This window comes from Stigmatopora argus, chromosome 16 (assembly GCF_051989625.1).
Source record: "Stigmatopora argus isolate UIUO_Sarg chromosome 16, RoL_Sarg_1.0, whole genome shotgun sequence".
In the NCBI taxonomy this organism is placed as follows: domain Eukaryota; kingdom Metazoa; phylum Chordata; class Actinopteri; order Syngnathiformes; family Syngnathidae; genus Stigmatopora; species Stigmatopora argus.
The window spans coordinates 4472496-4492773 of NC_135402.1; the positions used below are offsets into that span (position 1 = coordinate 4472496).

The window sequence follows — 20278 nt, forward strand, 5'->3', positions numbered from 1 at the left end:
GTGTGCACACGTTGAAAATTACTGGCCTCCTTTTTTTCCCACCACAGTTTCACTTGAAAAATTCTACGTCCCAATGTGCCTTTAACTTTTTTGGGGGGAGAGGAGGGAGATATGGAAAACAGACCAGATAGTGGCTTTCGAGGACTGTAGCTGGCCACCTCTGCTCTAGTGTGGAATTTACAGTTTTTACACTATTTGTCTATTGACACAAGTTCTATCTTTTCAGGTCAAAACGGAAAATTAGTGTGCCAAAATAGTGGTATAGTAAAAGGAAGTGGGTGGCTTCCTTAGCTCAAATGGGAGAGTGCCTACTTACCACACAAAAGGTAGTTGTATCAAATGCCGCATCCCGCATCCTGCATCCTACAACTTGTCACTTTACAGCTCAAATGGAAATCTAGTGAGTCAGTCCATGGCATAGTAGGGAGTTTTTCAGGTCAAATAGAAAAGAAGTGAGAATTTGGAAGATGCAGGAATCGATCCAACAACCTTTCACATGGTTGGCAGGCGCTCTATTATTTGAGCCAAGTAGGCACTCACCTCTCTACTTATACTAAGGACTGACCCAATGCATTTCTGTCAAACAGAGGTGACCAAACAATATAAAAATAGCCTGGCCAACAAGGTTACAAAAGAAAGAAAAGAAGCCTTACTATACATGGGAATTTTAAAAGAAAGCTTTACTATACATGGTCATTTTTTTTGAAGAAAACGCCGTACTATACAATGCAAATCACGCTTGTGCAAAAATGACTTTGGGAAGTTTACGCATGGGTAGCAAATTGTGACATTCCTTATTCTATGCAATCATGGGGTATTGACTTCTAGGGGAAAAAAGTGTCAACATCATCGAGCATCTTCATAGCCCATCAGGAACAATGTCTGAGTTCATCTTTTTTTTTCATATGGTCACTAAAAAAGATATAAATATTTTTTAAAAACAAGACTCACAACAGAGATGCGTTGTCGCTATGCAGCTTTAAAAACATGATATTCACATAAAGATACAGAGTAGAAGGGGTGTCAGGGCCAGTAAACAGCTGTTCTGAAGTGTCCTGAAAGCAGAGGAACGAAACCACTGCACCTCCTCAGAATCATCTAGAAACCACATAAACAAAGAAATCAGAGCATAACATCTCATGTATCAGGGAATCGTTTTGAAGTGCTTTGTTCTGTTGTAAACTGGACTGGAATGAGACTACTTTCAAAAGTGATCATCTACCTACTGTGTCACCCTTTTGTCTCCTCCACACACAAACAAATGAACACCACCTCATCTGGTAGTCCTCCACAAAGAAAATATTTTCAAGACCTCTCGCTACATGTTGTAAATAGAAATGTTAATCTATCCTCAAAATTGTATGCTCCATCTTGGCAGGTGCATTAAAAAAAGGCATACATACTGCAGTCCTTGTGGAAGATGTGGGGGAAGCAGTGCAGGAAGCCGTAACCGCAACGACAGTATGAGCAACCCTTCCGGACCCAATCGCCATGAGGTATCACACCGCAATGCCTACAAATGAAGAGTTCACACGTTAAGAAATAACAGACAAAATCGTGTCTAAGATGCATCCATGTATCCAATAAGTCACATGAGGAAATAAAAAAAAATATGAATGTTTTTGGAACTGTATTGATACCTATTTTGAAATTGATGGTTAAAATGATTTTCAACAACTGCACGGAATCGTACTGAGAGTCTCTTTATACCTCACATTCGTAGCTACTGAAATATTAGATGAAGTCTGCTTCCCCGGAAGAGGCTCTTTGATGATAACCAGGAAAGTCCTGGGGTTATCGATTAAATTTCCCTTGAAAATGTAATACTGCACGTCTTCTACATGGCACTGATTATGATAGCAAGCAAATTAGTAGGTGCAGACAGGGATGAGATTCACATACCGAGAGTAAAAAGAGGAAATAAAAGCAAAAACACTAAAAGTGGCATAAAGAAAAGCAGTTATAGACTAGTTGTATGGCTGGATGAAAGTGATTTTTGATGAGTGATGAATCAAAATGATATTCCAATACAAATGATGAATACGACTGCCAGAAGAGGAAAAAAAATACAAATTTCTTGTCAATAATGATAAAGAAACAGGGGAGAGCGCACTGATCACATATTTTGTAAATGTGCATATTTAAAATTTGGGACGTCAGTGGATGGAAAAGATGACAATTCACAGGTGGTGCATCTTAAAAAGGGTAAAAAAATTAATAGGATTTTTTTTTTCGCAACATCATTGATTTGCCAATTTCTTCAAAATTGATTAATAACAAGATCCTCCAGGAATGGTGATTCCAAAACATTTGCCAAGGGGAAATGAATCATGTAAGGTAATAACAGAAAAGTCAAAACTATATTCCAATGACCTAAAATGATCCGTCTGAAGAATGTGTAAATGTGTGACTATACTAACAGCAGTTATGTTGATTGTGAGAGTTTCATCAGTTACCTGATGCGCTGGTTGTATTCACAGCTCCGACCAGTAAAGAAAGGAGGACACGCACAGAAACTGCCCAGAATACAGGTCCCCCCATTCTTACAGCAACTTCGACTCTGATCAGCACCTAAAAAAAAATTCCCCCCTCAATAATAATGTTTGGTATTAACAGTATCTAAAGGGTTGCAATATTCCCCAATTATAAATGCATTTCTATTTTCAGTCCCGGCCACGACATCTAAGATTGAGCCACAGTCTGTACGTGTGTGTGACGCAGACCATTAACCACACACATTCTTGGGTTGCATCTGCTTTACGTCGGCAGACAAACACAACGAGTGTCAAGAAACATCTGAAAATAGCAAAGATACTCTAAAATGGTTCCCCTGTAATTACACTGGGCTCCATATTTTCTTTTCTTATGTAATATTCAAATGAATTACCTTTAACTCTGATCTAAAATGTCTTTTCTGATAACATTGTACAGTCGATTAATGACGACAGGAATGTTTCTCATGAGAGGTCGGCGGCGCTCATGTCTGTTAAAGCCCAAGTGACAAATACTGCATTGTGTGGGAAGGTCGGCTGTCGGCATCTGTGCATACACTGGCTATTTGGACAAACTTACTGTTGGTTAGGCCGATGAAGGGCATGACAGCACTGGCATCTCGGTGTTTACGGTCGCCGGTGTTTGGCGTGTTGACCTGGGCAAATTGATTGAGGAAGTCTTGAGAGGGCTGCTGAGATTTCACTTCTGCAGGGGACGACAGAGGAAATTGAGGACTTGGCCTTTTATTGCACTCATCTCCCACACAACCTATAAAATAGAAAGGATTCCAGCCATTATTGTATCACACTAATTAAAAGACATTATTTTATGTATCATATCAAAGGAACAATAGATTTTTTTTCTCCAATAAGTGGTCCTCACTTTGCATCCTTTCACATTCTCGTTTTTATGTAGTATATGTCCATATCAGTGGATTATTACCGTGAAATGTGATTCAATGAGATTTCTGCACTACATCATAAATAAATAAATAAAAATGTATACTTGAGAACATTTTGCTTTCTTTCCACATTAAAATCAATAAGTGCTCCTCTACAGGAGATTAAATGCAAGAAAAAATACATTTCGAAAGGGAATATGAATAAGATACTACAATATCAAAATACAGTAAACAACAATATATAAGATTTGTTTTTCCCAAAATGCAATCGAGTCTTTGAATACGCAGGTGAGGCTAAAAAGACAATTTTAACAACAATTACTTAAAAATGAACTACTGTGCGAATATTTGTAGTACAGGAAGGGTCTTGATAATATTTTTATTGTATTTATTTTATTTTATTAAGAACTCTGACCTGAGGCAGGGATGGCAGCAGAGGAATGGCTACAGATCACAGCAAAAAAGACGATCCTAAAAATAAAACAAATTAATGAGCAGGCAATTACAGGCAAAACAAACATTTGCGACTGCTTTGTTGGTCATTTAACGCTCACCTGCGGAGAAGCATCTTTGCTCTCTGGGTGTGGAAAAAATACCTGAGTAATCGGATGTAAAGATGAATAACATTTTTTTTCTAAAATAATTAAATTCAGACTATTCCTTTGAAAACAAGACGAAATCCGGCGTTTTCAATTCACCCTGCAGAAAAGTTTCATCCAGTTCGGTCGGGATCCCTTGAATAATTGTTCCTGGACTGCAGGAACTATTTTGGACGATGATTAACTTTCATTTTAAGGAAAGGCATTAAAAAAAAGAAATAAAGAAAGAAAGGAAAATCCGTCTCCTGAATTTCCTCTGGCGTTTGTGCGCGTCTGACCCCCCCAGGTGTTTCTGATCCAGGTGGAGTCAACCTCGGAAGCCCCGCCCACTTCCTTGTCTTATCTGTCACGGCATTGGTCCAATCAACAACAACAACAACGCTTGGATTCTGGGTGATCTTTCATTTTGAATGCACATAAAAGAATATTGATGCACCTAAATAAAAACAACAGAAAAAAACTACAGAAAAAAAGAGCAAACATCATCGGTGTAATCTAGATTAAATTAAATTTCAACATATTTCAGATGTAATTGTTAGTAAACCCCCTCCTCCTACCCTCCACTGAAGTCCCCTCATACATATGGATATGAGGCAGCCACCCTTACTCGCCCAAGCAGCCATTCACATGTTAAATAAGTATAGCCACCAACAGGAAACAAGCTTTTCTCTGCACACAGTGAAAACACAATTTGCAGGGTGCAAAAGGTTTCAAAACACTCTCTGGATTTTGAATCAGTTTCTATGCCCCCAGATGATGGTATACAAGCATTTCCATTGAGTTGAAATTTGCTTGTTGGCACATTGGGGATATTTTCTCCAAGTATTGAGTTATACATGATTTGGTTTTGGTAAATGTTTTGTGTAAAAAAAGTATATTGAACATGCTGCACATCCAAATACATTTTACAAATTGCAAATTGGAAAAAACTGTAAACATATTATACATATTTTTTATAGTCTCAATGTTTTACTTGCTTTCTTTAATCAAAATGTTGCAAGTGTTATAAATTCCCTTCTTTGCTGAGTGACAAGGACAAATCCTACCATTCCACTTCTACTTTAACACTCAGATAATTTTTGGGCTGATGTCTATTCTTAAATGATCATGTTTTTTCATTCCCTGATATCACAATGCAATAATTCTGTCCTTATTTTCATTCAGGACATGCATTCTCTCTCCTTAGCCGACCAGATACCGCCACCACCACCCCCATACCCCCCACATCCTAACTGACCAGTAAAGGACAGTCAGGGGTGGAAATGGGTATTTTGTAATCCGTGCAGCATCACAATGCAGTCTGATCTCATGCTAATCCACAGCAGGAGCACCTGAAGGGAAAGCACATCTGAAAACTCCTGGAAATCTACATCTGAAAGCTCACAGCTAGCAAGAAATAAAAGGCGTCAGGGTATATGAGGACAAAAAGTATTGCACCAGTAGAAGCTTTTGAGAATTATGGAAGTCACGGGGTGCACTTACATTTTGGTTGGGTTTCTAGAGAACTTGTGGCTGTCCTTTGGTCTAAAAGTTATGGTGATTAGTACAATAATAATTTATTTATACAAAAAAAACTATTGTTACAAATGACACCATGCATTTTCACCAAAATAATTTTCAGATTTCTCATTGACATGTGATATATTGCCTCAAAATACCACAGCAATCAAAATATTTGATCACAAGAGTCAGGAGCAGAGATTGAAAGTATTCCCTGAACAAGTAGGTTTGCAGAATTTGAAAAGTGGCTTCGTTAGACATCAGCTTTAAGCGCTGCATAATTTTGTAGGGAATTGGTGTTGTATTCTATGACTGTGGTAAAAAATATTTTATTTTATTCATATTTTTGCTGCCTCATTTAACTGTGTCCAGGGCCCACAGAACGTTACACTACACATTACAATAAATATTCTAAAAACCTACTCAGAGGCTAAATTTACTCTACCATGTTGGTGAAAAGCTTGATTTTGTCGCCGTCTGGTGGCTGACTTGTATAAAATAATCTCAGTCGCAGATAAATCATTTTGTCTGTCAATTTACTAATACCATGGCGAAACAACTTATTTTTGCCTGTAATTCTTAATTAACCACTTTTTTCTGTCCATTAGTTTACATATTCAAACTCAAAGTGTTTTCCTGCAAGAAGTTTCTGTAGTTATGAGTAGTATTAAGACTATGGCAATTAAAAAAATAATCTAGTTTTGATGGGAACCCTTGATGATGACAGCGAGCTATGAAATAGTAGGCCAGAGCCCCCCCAGAGGTATTTTGTGAGGGTCTGCTAAGAAAATTTGGTGATCAGACAGTTTCAATTTTCAGTGGGGGGCAACAAGGATGAGACCACCTCTATTGTGAAGGTGACAGACCGAAGCTACGGCCATCAAGTGGTCAGTATCTGTTTGGTTTAAAAAGTGAGCACCTACTTTCCTGGTTCAGTGAATCCATCTCTGAAAAATAAACTGCCCCAAACTCTCGATACCATCGGTCCACTTTCTGAAAAGCATAACACATTTTGATATTATAAACCAAATAACAGTTTTTTAGCATTCAAGTCATAAACTATTTTGGGAGGTGTTTAAAAAAGTGCTGATTTTCCAGTGAGGAACCTTGTATCCTTCCTTAAATTTTATTATTGACATCTAGTTAGAAATAAAAACAGGGATTAACAAATATTTTTAACGTAACAATGGTACTGATGTTGAAGTTATTAAAATGAAACAGGATTTCAGGTTAAAATTGTCCTGTATTTTGTATGTAAAGTGCTTTAAGTGGTGGGTAATTAAAAAAAAGTGCTATTCAGCTATTTTCACCATTCCTCCAGACCTTTGTCATCATCCTTGCAGAAGAGCAAATAGGCAGCAACTATTCAGAAGGTAACGCTGGTACCAAAATATATGTTAAGGCACAAGGCAAAGGTTTCTCTGCAACTTCTTTTGAATATCCTTTTTTCTCCTGAGGTTTATATCCATTGGAACCTGTCGCCGAATTTGGTGAAGTCGCATTGAATGAAGGGTTCAGATGTCCATTATTCACAAGAGAGGGTGATAAAGGTAGTAGTGGTGATTGACAAGGAAGAGTCATGAGTTTTTCAACTGGATGGTTGCGGGATTCACGTGTACTTGAAGAAGAAACACTTTCCTGTTCAGCAAAAACCTTCGATGGGGCTTCTGATTTGCACTGCAGCTCTGGAATTGCCATTAATTCTACCTCGGTATGGTGACTCATTTCTACAAAAACTGGATGGGAACTTTGTTTAGCCTGGAAAAAAATGGAAAAATGACTGACTTTATTAGGTAACAAACTGAAACACATAAAGCCACACCATAACTAGGATAATGACATGGTTTCTATGAAGAAAAGCTTACCAATGGTGTCGGCCACTTATCCTTCAACACTGGAATTGGAATTGGGGGATACACCATCAATTTGATACTATAAAAAAGGTACAATTGTAAAAGAATATACTTTAGGAACCCAAAATGAAACAACATGGCAAATATAAAACGCGTTTTGCTCACCATTCCCACTTCCTGTAGCAAAGAACAACAATTAGGCAGAGGAGAACAAAAATAGTAACGAGGGTGATGCCGACGGCCTTGATCAAGTTATCAGCTGGTGGAAGAAAAACAGCCAAGATGAGAAATAAGAGTGATTTGAAGTGTTTTCTAACTTCTAACCTAATTTCTAGCGAGTAAAAAGAAATGACATACTCATGGAATTCAAGGTGACGTTGATGGAAGTAGCACCACATTCTCCAACAGAGGTAATTGCCTTAACAGTGAATGTGTATGTGTTGACTTGAAGGTTTTTTGCTGTTAAACTGGTGGCCTGAGGATTGTCTGAAACAACATTGCATAGAAAAACGATAAGCCTCAAATCTGTCTTAGTAACGGAATAAATAATAGTAGCCTTAAACTGAAAAGTATTAGCTATGACTGTGAACGCAAATCAACAGCGTGAATAAATAGTACCTGTACTGACATACGCGACACTGCTGTTGCGGTCCCAATAGTATAAACTGTAGCCATGGATGAAAGCGGACTGCTCTTGTATAGCCACAGGATTCCAGGATACTTCAACATCCATTTCCCTCTGTTTCCATTTCAGTATTTTAAAAAGACCATCTTGTATGACTGAAGAAGAAGAGGAAACATGGAAAACCTCAGCAATAAAAAAAAAATCAATACCACTTGTTTAAGAGTGATAAATAATCTTACTTTTTTCTTTGACATATCCTTCTATTCTCTCAAGTAATGTTGGAGCACTTTGAGTGCAGGCATGTATTGACAGCAAATATCTTACTCCTTCTGTAAAGTTTTCTGGTCAAGTCAACATGTAACAGGGGGGAAAAGAGGGCTTAACATACAAATATCATAGTTTAGATGAAACTGTGGACTTTTAAAGTTCAGAAAAGGACTTACTTGAAAATATACTGACATGTGTTTTATTAGGAGGCACTCTCAGCCAATCTATTTTGCACGACCTCGTGCGTGGGCACCAATCCACGATATAGCCACAGCTCGCTATCGGATTGGCTGACCAAGACAGGTTGAAACCGCCGTTACTGCCTTGTGCCCTGGACCACTTAACTTTTGGACTTCCTGTAAGAAAATAAACATGCAGACGTTACCGTATTTTTGGATTATAAATCGCATTCGTGTAAAGTCGACTGGCCAAAGAATGCACAATGAAAAGGGAAAAAAATATAGGTAAGTCAGTCTGGATTATAAATTGCATTTTTAGAGGGTAGTTTTTGAATTTATTAGAAACCAAGAACAAACATTATATGTAAAAGTAATAATAAAATAGGGAAGAACAGACAAAATGATCCCCATATAATGTAAAATAACAGCTTTTTGGGATAACTATAGGCAAAAAAAGCAAAATACAACTTATAGTTCATAAAATGCTATTTTAGTTAGATGTCACTAAATTCCACATGTTAGAGCAAGGGTGTCAGACTCGGGTTGGTTCGCGGGCCGTTTTAACGTCAACTCGATTTCACGTGGGCCGGACCAGTTTAGATATAATATTTAGATATTTTTTTATAAATGGATAAAAAGAACTGGATCAAATGTCCTGAATATTCCGTTTTTTATAGATCTAAAAAAATGTTTATTCGAGCTTTTTTTCTTAAGGGAAAATCTTTTAATCGATTTCAAAAGGAAACCAAATTTTCTTTATGTTCCATATTAAAGTGGAAAACAGAACATATTTTTAAAAAAATTACACACATTTTTGAACTAAAAACACAGAAAAAATGGTTTTAAAAAATTGCAATTATTGATTTAAAAGGGGGAAAATAAGGAAATATAATATACATCTCTATCTATCATTTTAATTTGATCCTAAAACAGAAAGTCGCCACTCATGATTTACTTTCCCGGGCCACACAGAATGATGCGGCAGGCCAGATTTGGCCCCCGGGCCGCCACTTTGACACCTGTGTGTTAGAGGTCATACCTGTGTTGAGGGCAGGAATGGTGATAGTTGATGGAGAAGACTTTCCATATTGATTCCTGGCTATAATGCTGACTACATAGTCTTTTGTAGTGTTCAGATGGAGAGCAAAACTGTGCTTTGGGTGCAGCACTCTCTCTTTTTCTTGTCTCTTGGAGCTCTCTGCCCAAGATATTTCATAATCTATTATGTCTCCATGGCTCTGGTTTGCAAGCGGCACCTACAAAAAGTGACCATTAGGCTAATGTGAAATGTGAAAAATAGCAACGTGGAATAAATTTGTGTAAAGTGGTTGAAGACACGTTATTGTGATATCATTTGGACTCACACAATCCTTTAATGATTATGTTATACTTAACGGCATACATACTTTCCAAGTGATTATGGTTTGGCTGCCTTTTTCCTGCATCCATACGTCCAGAGCCTCTGGAACTGGGACAATAAAAAAAAAAATCAAGCCAATTGCAAACAAACACATAAAACTGTAATAATTATTTCCTTGTTATTTTTCTTCTGCCTATTTAAATAAATACCAACCATCACCAAGTGTATGAAACTCAACACTTGAGCTCCAATTGCTCCACTTCCAGAAATGTTGACTTGTTCCACATCGTATCCTCACCATGTAAATCCAGTTGGGAATTAGGTCATTAAAAACCACCGAATTAAGGCCATCTCCAACACGTTCCACCTAGGCACACAAAATGGATCGCCGATACTTTATTTGAACATTTTTGATCGACACTTTTCTGATAATTGCATTGTTAACGTACTACTGCATATGTTTCTCCATCACTGATGTTTAGTTGGCATTTCATACTGAGACCTCCATACTTTTTTACCCCCCATTCCCAATCTAATTTGACATCACTTGCGTTGACTGCAGAGACTCTAACTTCTTGTGGGGCAAGCATGTGCACTGAAATAACAAACAAGAACATGATAATCTAACACAAATGTTTTTTTCAACTGGTAAAAAGCCATAAATAAATGTACCTCTATGAGAAAGATCTGCCCAATCTACGAGCGTGACTGTCCCAAGTTTGTTTTGTGCTGTTAAAGTCCAAGACATCGCTCCATAATCCTTTTGCATTTTGTGAGAACATCTCCCATTGTATCCCTCTGGACAACGACTGGAAAACAATTCAATAGAAAATACATTTTAATCTGACAAATCTTATCATTTCAAGATGGCAGAAGCTTCCGTTCAAAAATATAAATACCCTGCCTACATACAACACTATGCTTTTCCCTATTAGAGGGTATTAAATATTCATATAAGCATAACATAGAACCGAAAAATCAGAACATGGAGCTATTTTATGAGATTTTTACTTTTTCACCAGCAGCACTACTTTGACATTTTCTCAAATATTCCTCCACAACCAAAAAAATGTACTAGTAGAAACTTAGAATTGAGGAACTGTTGAGGATGACACATGCAAGTCAGCATTATCTGAGGGCTTCTGGAGAATCAAGATTTCAAAAGTTCAACAGCTGTGTGAGGCAACAGATTCAAAATAAATGTTAATGTACCTAAACAAAACCTCCCCAAAAAATATTAACCTATCTCCAAATACTTGATATTTTCCCATTCCAAACCCAAATATTGGCACAAACTTTATTTCCATGAATGTTTGCAATACCTTCCGAGAAATTCATAGATTGTTGGACTTTTACGAGCGAGGTGTGTGTCTCGTCCCACGTTCCAAACACACTCAATCGACTGGAAATCTTGAGTTTCACAGGTAAGATCCCGATCGTCAGGCCGATCTTAAAACATTTGAAATATACATATTTTGATGAGTTTCATAACCGACAACACAATCCCCTATACCTTAAATTTTTAACCAATGCATTGCTTTCTACTTACATCCAATATAAGCACAAGCACCATTGTCAACAACTCTGCTTTTGTCATTCACTGCTTCACAAATGATGTTGGTGCAACTGGTCGTTGATGCCCTGTTCAAATCCACAGTCAGGACATGTACTTGACTGCTGATGTTACTTAACTCCCAGTTTTTGCTGTCATGTCCACTTATAAATAGTTTTTCAAAAGCTTGATCCATTGGTAGAACACAGCAGAAGGTCGCCCTACTCCCAACTTCAAACACCTTATCTCGAGGATAAACTTCTGGCCTGGTGGATTCAGTTTTGCCAGCTGTTGCAGGAAACAAGACAATATTTGAATTGACACATTTGATCACAACAAATGTGGGGAGGACATACTATCAAAGTCATGAATAATAAGAATAAGTAGGAGTTTTATCCACCGGGAATAGTCTGCTCCTGTTTCCATTGGCTTTTATGGGTTCCAGATCGTGACCTAAGTTTTACTTTGTGGGAAGCACACTCAAATGGTAAATGGGATGACCAATTCCATGAATGGGTAGATCCGATCTGACCTGCTTTAATAGTCACTTCCTCCTGGACAATGAAAACCAAACATGCCGGGACACAATGTCAACTTCAGATGTTAACATTGAAACACCAGCAAGCCAAAACTTACATAATGTGTTAGCTTATCTGCTACGAGCACCTCCAACTCATACGTCAGTACTTCATGTACTGACATGCACGAGGGGTCATCTTGCCATGTTAACAGGATCATGTTGTCCAAAGTGGAAAATGCCAAATTCTGTGGCTCACAGCGATAAACACCTGATGGAAGATCACATCAATAAAAGGGGAGCTAAAGCAGAAATTGTTTTCCATTCATGATGTGTATAGTACATGGAGAAAACACATGCAAACTCATAGGGTGGATCCGGAGTTGAACTCTTCAACTGTACAAACGGCAATGTTCCCTCTAATTTTTTGTTTGTCTGGGCAGAAAGACAACCTCCCTGAGCACACCGAGTACCGGTGTGAGCAACATCATCATTGCTTGCTATGGGCACACACCAGTATCACACCTGCCATAAGCAAGTGCATGTCTACTACACATAAATGATTTAGTAATAATAAAATGTAATAATTAATATCTATGAATGGGCGCCCTGGCGGATGAGTGGTTCGCGCGTCATCCTCACAGCTATAAAAAAATTGGGATTTTATTTTGTGCGCTCCATATGATTTGTTGTGCGCAGAGAAGACGAGAATAGTGCGCAATTGCGCACTCGCGCAGCTTAGAGGGAACATTGACAAACGGTGAGGCGGATGTGTTAGACATAATTCTCAATAATCGTGGTCATCTGAAATGGGTCTTTTTTTAAGAATTTGTGGAGTTCCCTAAATTGTAAAAATGGAATAGAATTTTGTCACCAAATGTTGATCTGGATTTGATAGAAGCGTTTAGAACCACTTATTAATGTGCTAGCCTAACGTATTAATTCACAGTGTGTGTGGTTGAAAAGTACTGAGGTACACAAAATCCAAGTTTTTCAGTACTGTGCAGCTCTAATAACTAAAGGCTTTGCAACCTCCTCCTCTCATGCAGGTTTTAGGAAGCTTATTGATGAGTGTTGATGGTCTAGCAGCGAGGGCAATCAAGCTATGAAGCACCACATTAGAGTGCTAGGAAGAGTGCGGTTGGTGCATGCTGCCAAATGAAAATGTGTTTTATGGAAAGACTAATTGTGCTTCTACTGTTATTATCTGTAAGAGTGGGAAAAGCATGTTTGCCATTCAGCATGGCTACGCAATATGCAAGGCATTTGACTTTAAAAAAAATGTATTTAAATCTTGAGGTGTTGTATGAAAAATTATATTCTGAGTAACTTTACTCTGAAAGTACAAGTGCTCCATTAAATTTCAAACTGACTTTGACTTTTCCAGGGAGTTCATTATGCAGCATCGCGTGCAGAGTGCATTCCCAAACGCACGACAAAATGCACCGATCGTGTTGCAATATTTTTACTATCCATCAGATGCAGAAAAAATACCAAAAAAAGCTGTAGAGTCTGACAAGTCCCATATTCATATTTCAAATGGGGAAATGTTATCTCCTCCTAATAGAGTGCAAAATAAAGATTTTCCTTTCTACTGTAGACAAATTGATTCACATCAAATATGATTATGAGACTTGCTAGACCATATTTTTTTAGGTATTTTCTTCTGGATCTGATACATAGAAAAAATGTTGGAACACGTGTATGATAAGTGTGTTTTGTTGTGCAAGTATATTTGCAGATGAGTGCATTTGGAAATGCACTATGCATTGCTACAATATAGAAGTAGTTGCAGACTTATAATATTATGGCAAAAGCAAACTAATGAAAGAAACATTAGTAGTGGTAATGTGTACTGAAAATTATCTTGACAGCAGAATAACAACAACAAAGCATGTTTATTATGTATGTGTGGCTTAAAATTCCAACAAGTTAGAACTCACCGTCATCTTTAAAATCCCCATCTTGTTGGCTGTTGCAGAAGAGTGAACCGAGTAACAGCCATGTGATCATGATGGCATGCGAATCTGGCCTGATTCCTTCAAGGAGAATTTTTCAGGCAATCCCCATGGAGTCAGTGCATTTACTTTTTCTGTTGCTTAGCCACTAGCTTTGGAAATAATTTAGGCCATATTAGAGTACATTGTCAGTCATCAAAAATGAAACAACGGTAAAGTAAATGAAAATGTTACCTCACCTCATAAAGTAGTTCCAGAAGTTGAAGAAAAGAATCATAGCCTATAGTAGTTTCTCCTTGTTTGGAGAGCAGCATTAAACACAGCCTGCGATACACACATCCATTTGCTCGAAAAGCTTCTAATGATTGTGAAATCCATGGGGATTGGAATGCAGGAAATGTGGAGGCAACTTTCTGGTAACCATGAGTCAGAGTGGTCAGATAAAGACATGAACTTTTAAGGCTTGGAAATGACGTACCCTGTGTTTGCAGTGGGGCGGTTTCTCTCTTGGGAAGGGGGAAAAACATTTTTATTTTTTAGGGTTTTAGTGGATATTGAGGAGACTTGTGGAAAAATAACAAGCAGTTGTTAGTAGATGCCAGTGTTTCTTCTGAGCTATTGTCGAAGTATCTTTAAGAAGGGCACTGAATGGTGGAAGGTAAAAGGGCTCCTAGGCTCCAGCACCCCCCAAAAAATCAAAAAACACTTGATAAACAAGTGTTAAGTTTTCAATCCTGCTATGAATGGGAAAAAATATGGAAAATACAAGTAAAGAAAATAGAGGTTTAACTATGCAGCATCCGCTGTATTGTGAGGAAACAAAAGTATAGGAAATGGAAAAGGATATTAATCAGTCATCTTCAGGCATTTCACATTCTCCATGACCTGGATATGAAGATTTCCTCTCTTTGTTTAAATCTCACTTTCATGAACAGAATGTGTATTTTCTTTCAGTTTAAAGCTGAAACCAGGAGCGCCAGGTCAGTTCTTAGAGTCCTGAATACTTGATCAGTATTAGACAAATAGGTTAAGATGTGGAAAAATAAATAAATAAATAAATAAATAATGAAATGTGTGATTTGACTTTAACTCACTGTCACACAGCTTTATTTATTAAACACATATTATATCCTGTCTTGTCCAAAAATGCTATCTTATTTGGAAAAAAAAACATATAATGCCACACGGGCCAAAGTGTCAAGTGACAACAGAAAGGATCAGAAAGGAAAGAATTGCTGAATTTATCTGTAAATAAAATCAATCTTGAAAGTAATGGATTTTGTCAGTAACTTTTACGCAGTATCAACACATTTTAAAGAGTTGTACTGAGTTCAAGATATGCTCAAGAAGATGGTTTCAATGTATTTTGACTGTGAAAATGCCACTTTGATTCAAGTTAATCCACAGCATGTATCACAGTTTGGCCCTTGGAGTTTGTTCCAACACTGTCCGCATGTCAAGAAGTGCATTCTCCACAGCGTGCGCCAAATCTGCTGCTTTTGTTTCGTTACACCCATTGAAAGAGGAAATTGCAAAGTTGATGTGATTATTCATAGGATTGTAGCAGACGCCATAGCCGTTCGACACCACGGGACCAAAACACATGACGCAGTCCGTCTTGGATGGCACCTTTTTGTAAAAACAAAAAACAAATTGCTCATAGATCCCCTCTCATAATTTGTCAATTTGGCAAATCTCTAATGAGGCTCAATATACCTGACTTGTAGATAAACGGTAGTGTAAAGCTTTGGCGTAGGATGAATCTTTGAAGACATCAGGAATTGAGATCTTTTCCTCAGCGGCCTGCATCTTCAGACCCAGTAGATGTCGATCGATGGCTTGGCCGCTGATTGCCTGACCAGAGTAACGAGTGTTCAGTTTTCCTTGCCAATTAATCCCAAACGCAGAAAGAAATGACGACTTCAAATTTTGCTGAAATCACGTTAGTCAATACCGGATAAAAATATATATAACCTCGGTGAAGAGACAAGATGAGGGATGACACAATGCATCAATGAATGTTTTCTGCTAGTTTAAGACAATGGCTACTATACCACAGTTTCGATTTTTTTAGGTAAGTTATGTCAGATGTCACACATGGATTTTACTATTTATCTTATAAGCAAATTGCACCATTTCCAGTGTGACTTGAGGTAGGACCTGTTTTTTTGTGTAGTTCAACTTTGAGAATGCAAAAAGCAAGTATTGCTTCAACAGTTACAGTTAAACATCCATATTTTTTTTTAAAGTCAGGACCTGAGAAATCACTGCAATCACTCACCATGTTTGTATACGATCTGTGTGCTTTTACCGCTTTCTCCATGAGGTCAATCTTCTCTGTGTTCTACATTGGGAGGGTCAAAGTTCCAGATTAATTAGCTAGAATGCATTAATTGTTATATAGGTGTGCATTTCAAAATTATTTGAGCCATGCTTTATCTGAACAATCACATAAGACCTTTTTTTTTACATGGACGTCACATTAGACCTCTCACAAATTAGCTCACTGGACAGTAGGTCCTTCTCCAAAAACAAAATGCAAGACTCTCAAAATCTATTGAATTAGATCATTGAAACATATTAGATAAAAAATAATTACAAAAAAAACTTCATGTGGAGCACACCTGCTTGTTTGGGTCATCGAAGGACTTTACAAAAGCAGAAGAGGCAGTCGATGCTGACCGGATTGTATCCGTGCGCCCAAATCTATACATGCGCAGGGAGGCGCTTTCATACGTGGCACAACAATGTTTATACATTCTGCAGAGGGGAAAAAAAGAAAGCGTAAAGTACATATTAGAGTATAATAATTGCATCTTAAAATACTTCCAATGCAGTTGGATTTTTCATTCACCTCACCTGTAGTAAGCCAGTTGTAAAGCCACTTGTATAAATGCATCAGGGCTCATCTTGTGGGCCTTTGCCACATTTTTTCCAAAGTGGTTGAAAACAATGACTCTGATATCCAGGTCACTGGCTTGTCTATGGAGTGATACAGTTGTGGGGGATTCATTATCGTTACCGATCAGTTAGTTTACTTAATTTTCAAAAAAAGTCCTCACACATTCATGCTCTCTTTGGCCTCTTCAATGTCCTTCTTGATTTCAGGTGTGATGTTGAAGTGCAGCTTTTTGGGCATAGGCAATGAAACTGTCGGACACTGAACAAATTCGGCCTTGCTCCTGTTTTCACACACAATTATTAAAAAAAACTATTCCAAATAGCAGATTCTATACTTTATGCTCATTTTAAAAGTGGATGCAATTAAAATCGTATCTTATTGAACAAAAGCATTCCTAAAATCTGTTGGTATTTCTGATTGACTGCTGCAATATCAGCCCAACTTCAAAAATTCCCATTTTTGGGGGTCACCTGGTATAATTAAAGACCACCACTTACGTGTATTCCACAACATGGTCAATCAGGGCTACAATGGGTGGCCCCTCTGCTGGGGCATGCTCATAGTTGGCACCACAAGTCCCGTCATCTCCGACAATAAACTGAAATAAAGATTTTTTTCATTCTTTAACCCAATATTTTGAAACTCCATAAGGTTGAAGACATTTTCATAATGCAAACTTTTTTCTAGCCCGAGGGCCCAGTTTGGAGAGTCGCATATTACCTGCAATGTCTTGTCAAACCATCGGTTTCCACTGTTCCACAGACTTCCTCCTCCGTGCAACATTTGGACTGCCGCATTGCTGCGATAAGCATCTTCTGGCACTTCGGGCATGGGCCCGTCCAAACACAATGTGAATATGCTCCTTTGAATGGCGGACACAGATTCTTTGTTGGTACGATCTGCATAAAGATATCAATGACAAAATCCTTATTTAATGGGGAATGAAGGTAACACATTGTTATTATACTCACCCTTGATGAGGTTAACATAGGCCTTGCCCCAGGTGTCCCGATGTTGGGTGGTGAGGATCCCCACGGGTTCCATGTTGGTCTGTTGAGAGGAGCTGCAGATCCGTTCTAGCTGAACGCAGAGCTGCTCAGCTGTTAAAGGCGCCCCGTCGTTGTTATACACATCCAGCACGAAGAACTACATTTAAAATGACAGAGGGAAAAATATTACATGCATCTTTATCTCATGCAGAAAAATCTCTGATGAGAAGCATATATTTTTTGGCTATACTTGTTCAACTATTTAAGTTTTATGTAAACCATATTTGTACTATTCACCTGAAAATTATGCACAACGGTGATATGTTTTGGGGGCCTGGAACTTTTGGCATGGTTCACCACAGCATCTCTTTTCAAACCAGGAATGCGGCAGGACGATAGTACTTCATAGTACTGATTCATACACAGTGGCTTCCCTCCCAGGTACTCCACTGGTATGGTCTCACTGCAATAGTAGAAAAGCTTTTGTTGATTTCAAGCATTTATGATGAAGACACAACAAAAGTCAAATTTCAATTTAACTAAACTAAAAATATATTTTAAGCATAAAGAGAGAGAGAATAAAAACAATAGATACATAATTGCACATGCTCACTTGTCAATCATGGTCTTGAAATCCAAAACACCTGCAATTAGCTTGGCAGCAAACCTGCCGATGGAAAATAAATGATGTACAGTTCTAGACGAGCGCAGTGTATTTCACAAGAGAATTTGCTAAATGTATTTGATTACCTTATTTGTCCCTGCTTATCGTTGAAGTCCATGCGCGGCAAAACCAAGCCAGGACTCGAATGGATCACCACGGGCAGACGATAGTCGAGGTAAGCGACTTGAACCCACCATTCTGACAACTACAAAGACACAGCAAAATGTCTGACAATATATGACAAACAATATTTCCTAAAGACAAACTTCCATAAACAATATTTGCAACACAGCATATTTCACTTCTTTTCATTGTTCTTTCTAAAAACAACCTCACCCAATTCTGTGTTTTTTGTGCTCTCTTCTCCAGGCCTTTCTGCAATCGTTCGCCGATTCCTCCTGATTTTTGAAAGTCATCCACTAGTTCCTTGGTGTGCACGAGCTCATCCGCCTCCACAATGGGCTCCAACGCTGTGATGTAGCTTTCAAAGGTCTGCTGTAGAGGGGGGACAGGCAGACTGGGCAGCCCCTTCTGATGGGTCAGGTATCTCCCACTGATCCGGGTGGCTGAAACTGGCTTCACCAAGTGGCATGGTTTGACCAAGCCGGGCGGTTTTGCCATCCCCGCCTTTACCTGGAACACAAAATAGAAATATTTAACTCAATCTTTGTTCTGATTCTATGTGCCACTCCATTCCTTTCTATTCCCACTAGTATATAGATTTCAATATTATACATTAACAGGGTTTTCACTGCTTTCTGCCCCATAGTTAGTTTGTATAGAATTTATACTGGATAAAATAAATAAATAAATGCAAGTTGGTACTCTGAAAAACTTACCTTTAACCATCCAAAAGGAAGGAGAAACAAAGATCTAAAACGCCTTATTGCCAATATATTTTTAAGTATGACAATTACATAATGAGTTACCACGATTATGCCCATCTTTTTTAAAGTTGTCTCATTACCACCTTTTCAATTAAAGCAAAAAATACTGATTATTTATGGCTAAATCTACTGTACGAAATAATGCCCACCCCTAGAGGGCATACTAAACTGGTAATAAAAGAAGGGTGACGATAATAGACGAAAGATAAAAGGAAAGCAACGTTTTTGACCCCATAAACACAAACTAACGCCTATGTTGACAATTATGTCTCAGGATTTAACAGTGTTGCGCAACCAAAGAGGGGATGATTTAAAAATTAAGAGGATTTTAACTCAGATTTCAGGATTTCACTCAGGTGTTGTATTTTTGAAACTGCTTCATTTGATAGGATGCCAATCTTAGGTTAGCATTCATCTCTCTTTAAGAGTTATTAAAAAAATCAATCCAAAGAGAATATAAGCATGGAAACTTGCTGAAATCTAAAACTTGCAATTAAAAATACAAATGACCTTTTACCCAGTTAGGTGGTTAACTCGCGAACATTGTTTTATTGTTGTGAACTTCCCAAACTAACGCACGCAACAGCCTCAAAAGTCAAATAATATCATGTTTATGGCGCAGATGATCAAACAATGATAATAATTGCAAGCTACTAATTGCCTTTTGACATTTATAACGTGTTTAGAACCAAATAAACGTCCATTACTTACCATTCTGCTACAAATACCCCACATCCTCAAGCTTTCAGAAACGCCCCCCTGACTAAATATTAAAAGTCAGTGCTCGAAGTCCAAAAAAAAGAAGAAATTCCGTAAAGGTTAATCTTGTCACGTTGTACCAGACGACTAACATAGGACAAACTCGTAAGACGATGTTAAAACACTAGCACAGAATAGATTTAGAACCAAATGTACAATATTAAATATGTCTCAAATGTGTGCCATGGAGAGAATATGATCAGTAATATGATGTGAATTCAGATATAGTAGCAACGGAAATTGTACTTTATGATCATTTCCGGCATTGGTTTC

At 38.0% G+C, this 20278-nt stretch overlaps 3 protein-coding genes across 5 annotated transcripts; all 3 read right to left on the reverse strand.

The window, feature by feature from the left end:
* Positions 1-661: 661 nt before the first annotated feature.
* Positions 662-6441, reverse strand: tdgf1 (teratocarcinoma-derived growth factor 1). Of its 2 annotated transcripts, none has more exons than XM_077623235.1 (7): positions 4093-6441; positions 3949-3990; positions 3810-3865; positions 3073-3198; positions 2457-2571; positions 1404-1513; positions 662-1098 (listed from the first exon to the last, which is right to left on the reverse strand). In XM_077623235.1, exons 2-7 carry the CDS (start codon positions 3960-3962, stop codon positions 995-997), a joined length of 525 nt encoding a protein of 174 aa, XP_077479361.1. In that variant the 5' UTR covers positions 3963-3990; positions 4093-6441; the 3' UTR covers positions 662-994. The 2 variants fall into 2 exon arrangements, with proteins under 2 accessions (XP_077479361.1, XP_077479360.1); XM_077623234.1 differs by having other exon boundaries at positions 3073-3261.
* Positions 6442-6596: 155 nt separating this feature from the next.
* LOC144091152 (leukemia inhibitory factor receptor-like) lies at positions 6597-14223 on the reverse strand. The gene is made up of 18 exons (XM_077623233.1): positions 14044-14223; positions 13790-13956; positions 11966-12117; positions 11730-11883; positions 11327-11617; positions 11100-11226; positions 10450-10586; positions 10227-10372; positions 9991-10144; positions 9824-9885; positions 9457-9673; positions 8415-8594; positions 8211-8312; positions 7965-8126; positions 7704-7832; positions 7512-7605; positions 7359-7425; positions 6597-7251 (listed from the first exon to the last, which is right to left on the reverse strand). Exons 2-18 carry the CDS (start codon positions 13857-13859, stop codon positions 6856-6858), a joined length of 2640 nt encoding a protein of 879 aa, XP_077479359.1. The 5' UTR covers positions 13860-13956; positions 14044-14223; the 3' UTR covers positions 6597-6855.
* A 659-nt stretch (positions 14224-14882) lies between these two features.
* Positions 14883-20244, reverse strand: crata (carnitine O-acetyltransferase a). 2 transcript variants are annotated; one of them, XM_077622854.1, is made up of 14 exons: positions 19958-20244; positions 18696-18992; positions 18446-18564; positions 18309-18362; positions 17993-18158; positions 17678-17852; positions 17427-17605; positions 17204-17304; positions 16867-16986; positions 16664-16786; positions 16429-16564; positions 16086-16148; positions 15521-15658; positions 14883-15433 (listed from the first exon to the last, which is right to left on the reverse strand). In XM_077622854.1, exons 1-14 carry the CDS (start codon positions 19979-19981, stop codon positions 15218-15220), a joined length of 1911 nt encoding a protein of 636 aa, XP_077478980.1. In that variant the 5' UTR covers positions 19982-20244; the 3' UTR covers positions 14883-15217. The 2 variants fall into 2 exon arrangements, with proteins under 2 accessions (XP_077478980.1, XP_077478981.1); XM_077622855.1 differs by lacking the exon at positions 19958-20244 and adding an exon at positions 19199-19605.
* Between the last annotated feature and the right edge of the window lie 34 nt (positions 20245-20278).

Bases quoted from the DNA above. Each gene is read 5' to 3' on its own strand.
- tdgf1 (XM_077623234.1), bottom strand. The intron at 2,572-3,072 runs GTAAGTTTGTCC...ATTTTTTTTTAG, and splicing joins CTTCATCGGCCTAACCAACA to GTGCTGATCAGAGTCGAAGT. The intron at 1,514-2,456 runs GTAACTGATGAA...CTTCATTTGTAG, and splicing joins GAATACAACCAGCGCATCAG to GCATTGCGGTGTGATACCTC.
- LOC144091152 (XM_077623233.1), bottom strand. From the start codon at position 13,859: ATGATCACATGGCTGTTACTCGGTTCACTCTTCTGCAACAGCCAACAA. The intron at 10,373-10,449 runs GTACATTTATTT...TTGTTATTTCAG, and splicing joins GGCAGATCTTTCTCATAGAG to TGCACATGCTTGCCCCACAA. The intron at 8,127-8,210 runs GTAAGATTATTT...CTTCTTCTTCAG, and splicing joins AGGATATGTCAAAGAAAAAA to TCATACAAGATGGTCTTTTT.
- crata (XM_077622855.1), bottom strand. From the start codon at position 19,303: ATGGGCATAATCGTGGTAACTCATTATGTAATTGTCATACTTAAAAAT. The intron at 18,565-18,695 runs GTGAGGTTGTTT...GTGTCTTTGTAG, and splicing joins CACAAAAAACACAGAATTGG to TTGTCAGAATGGTGGGTTCA. The intron at 17,305-17,426 runs GTAATATGCGAC...TCTTTATTTCAG, and splicing joins GGTTTGACAAGACATTGCAG to TTTATTGTCGGAGATGACGG.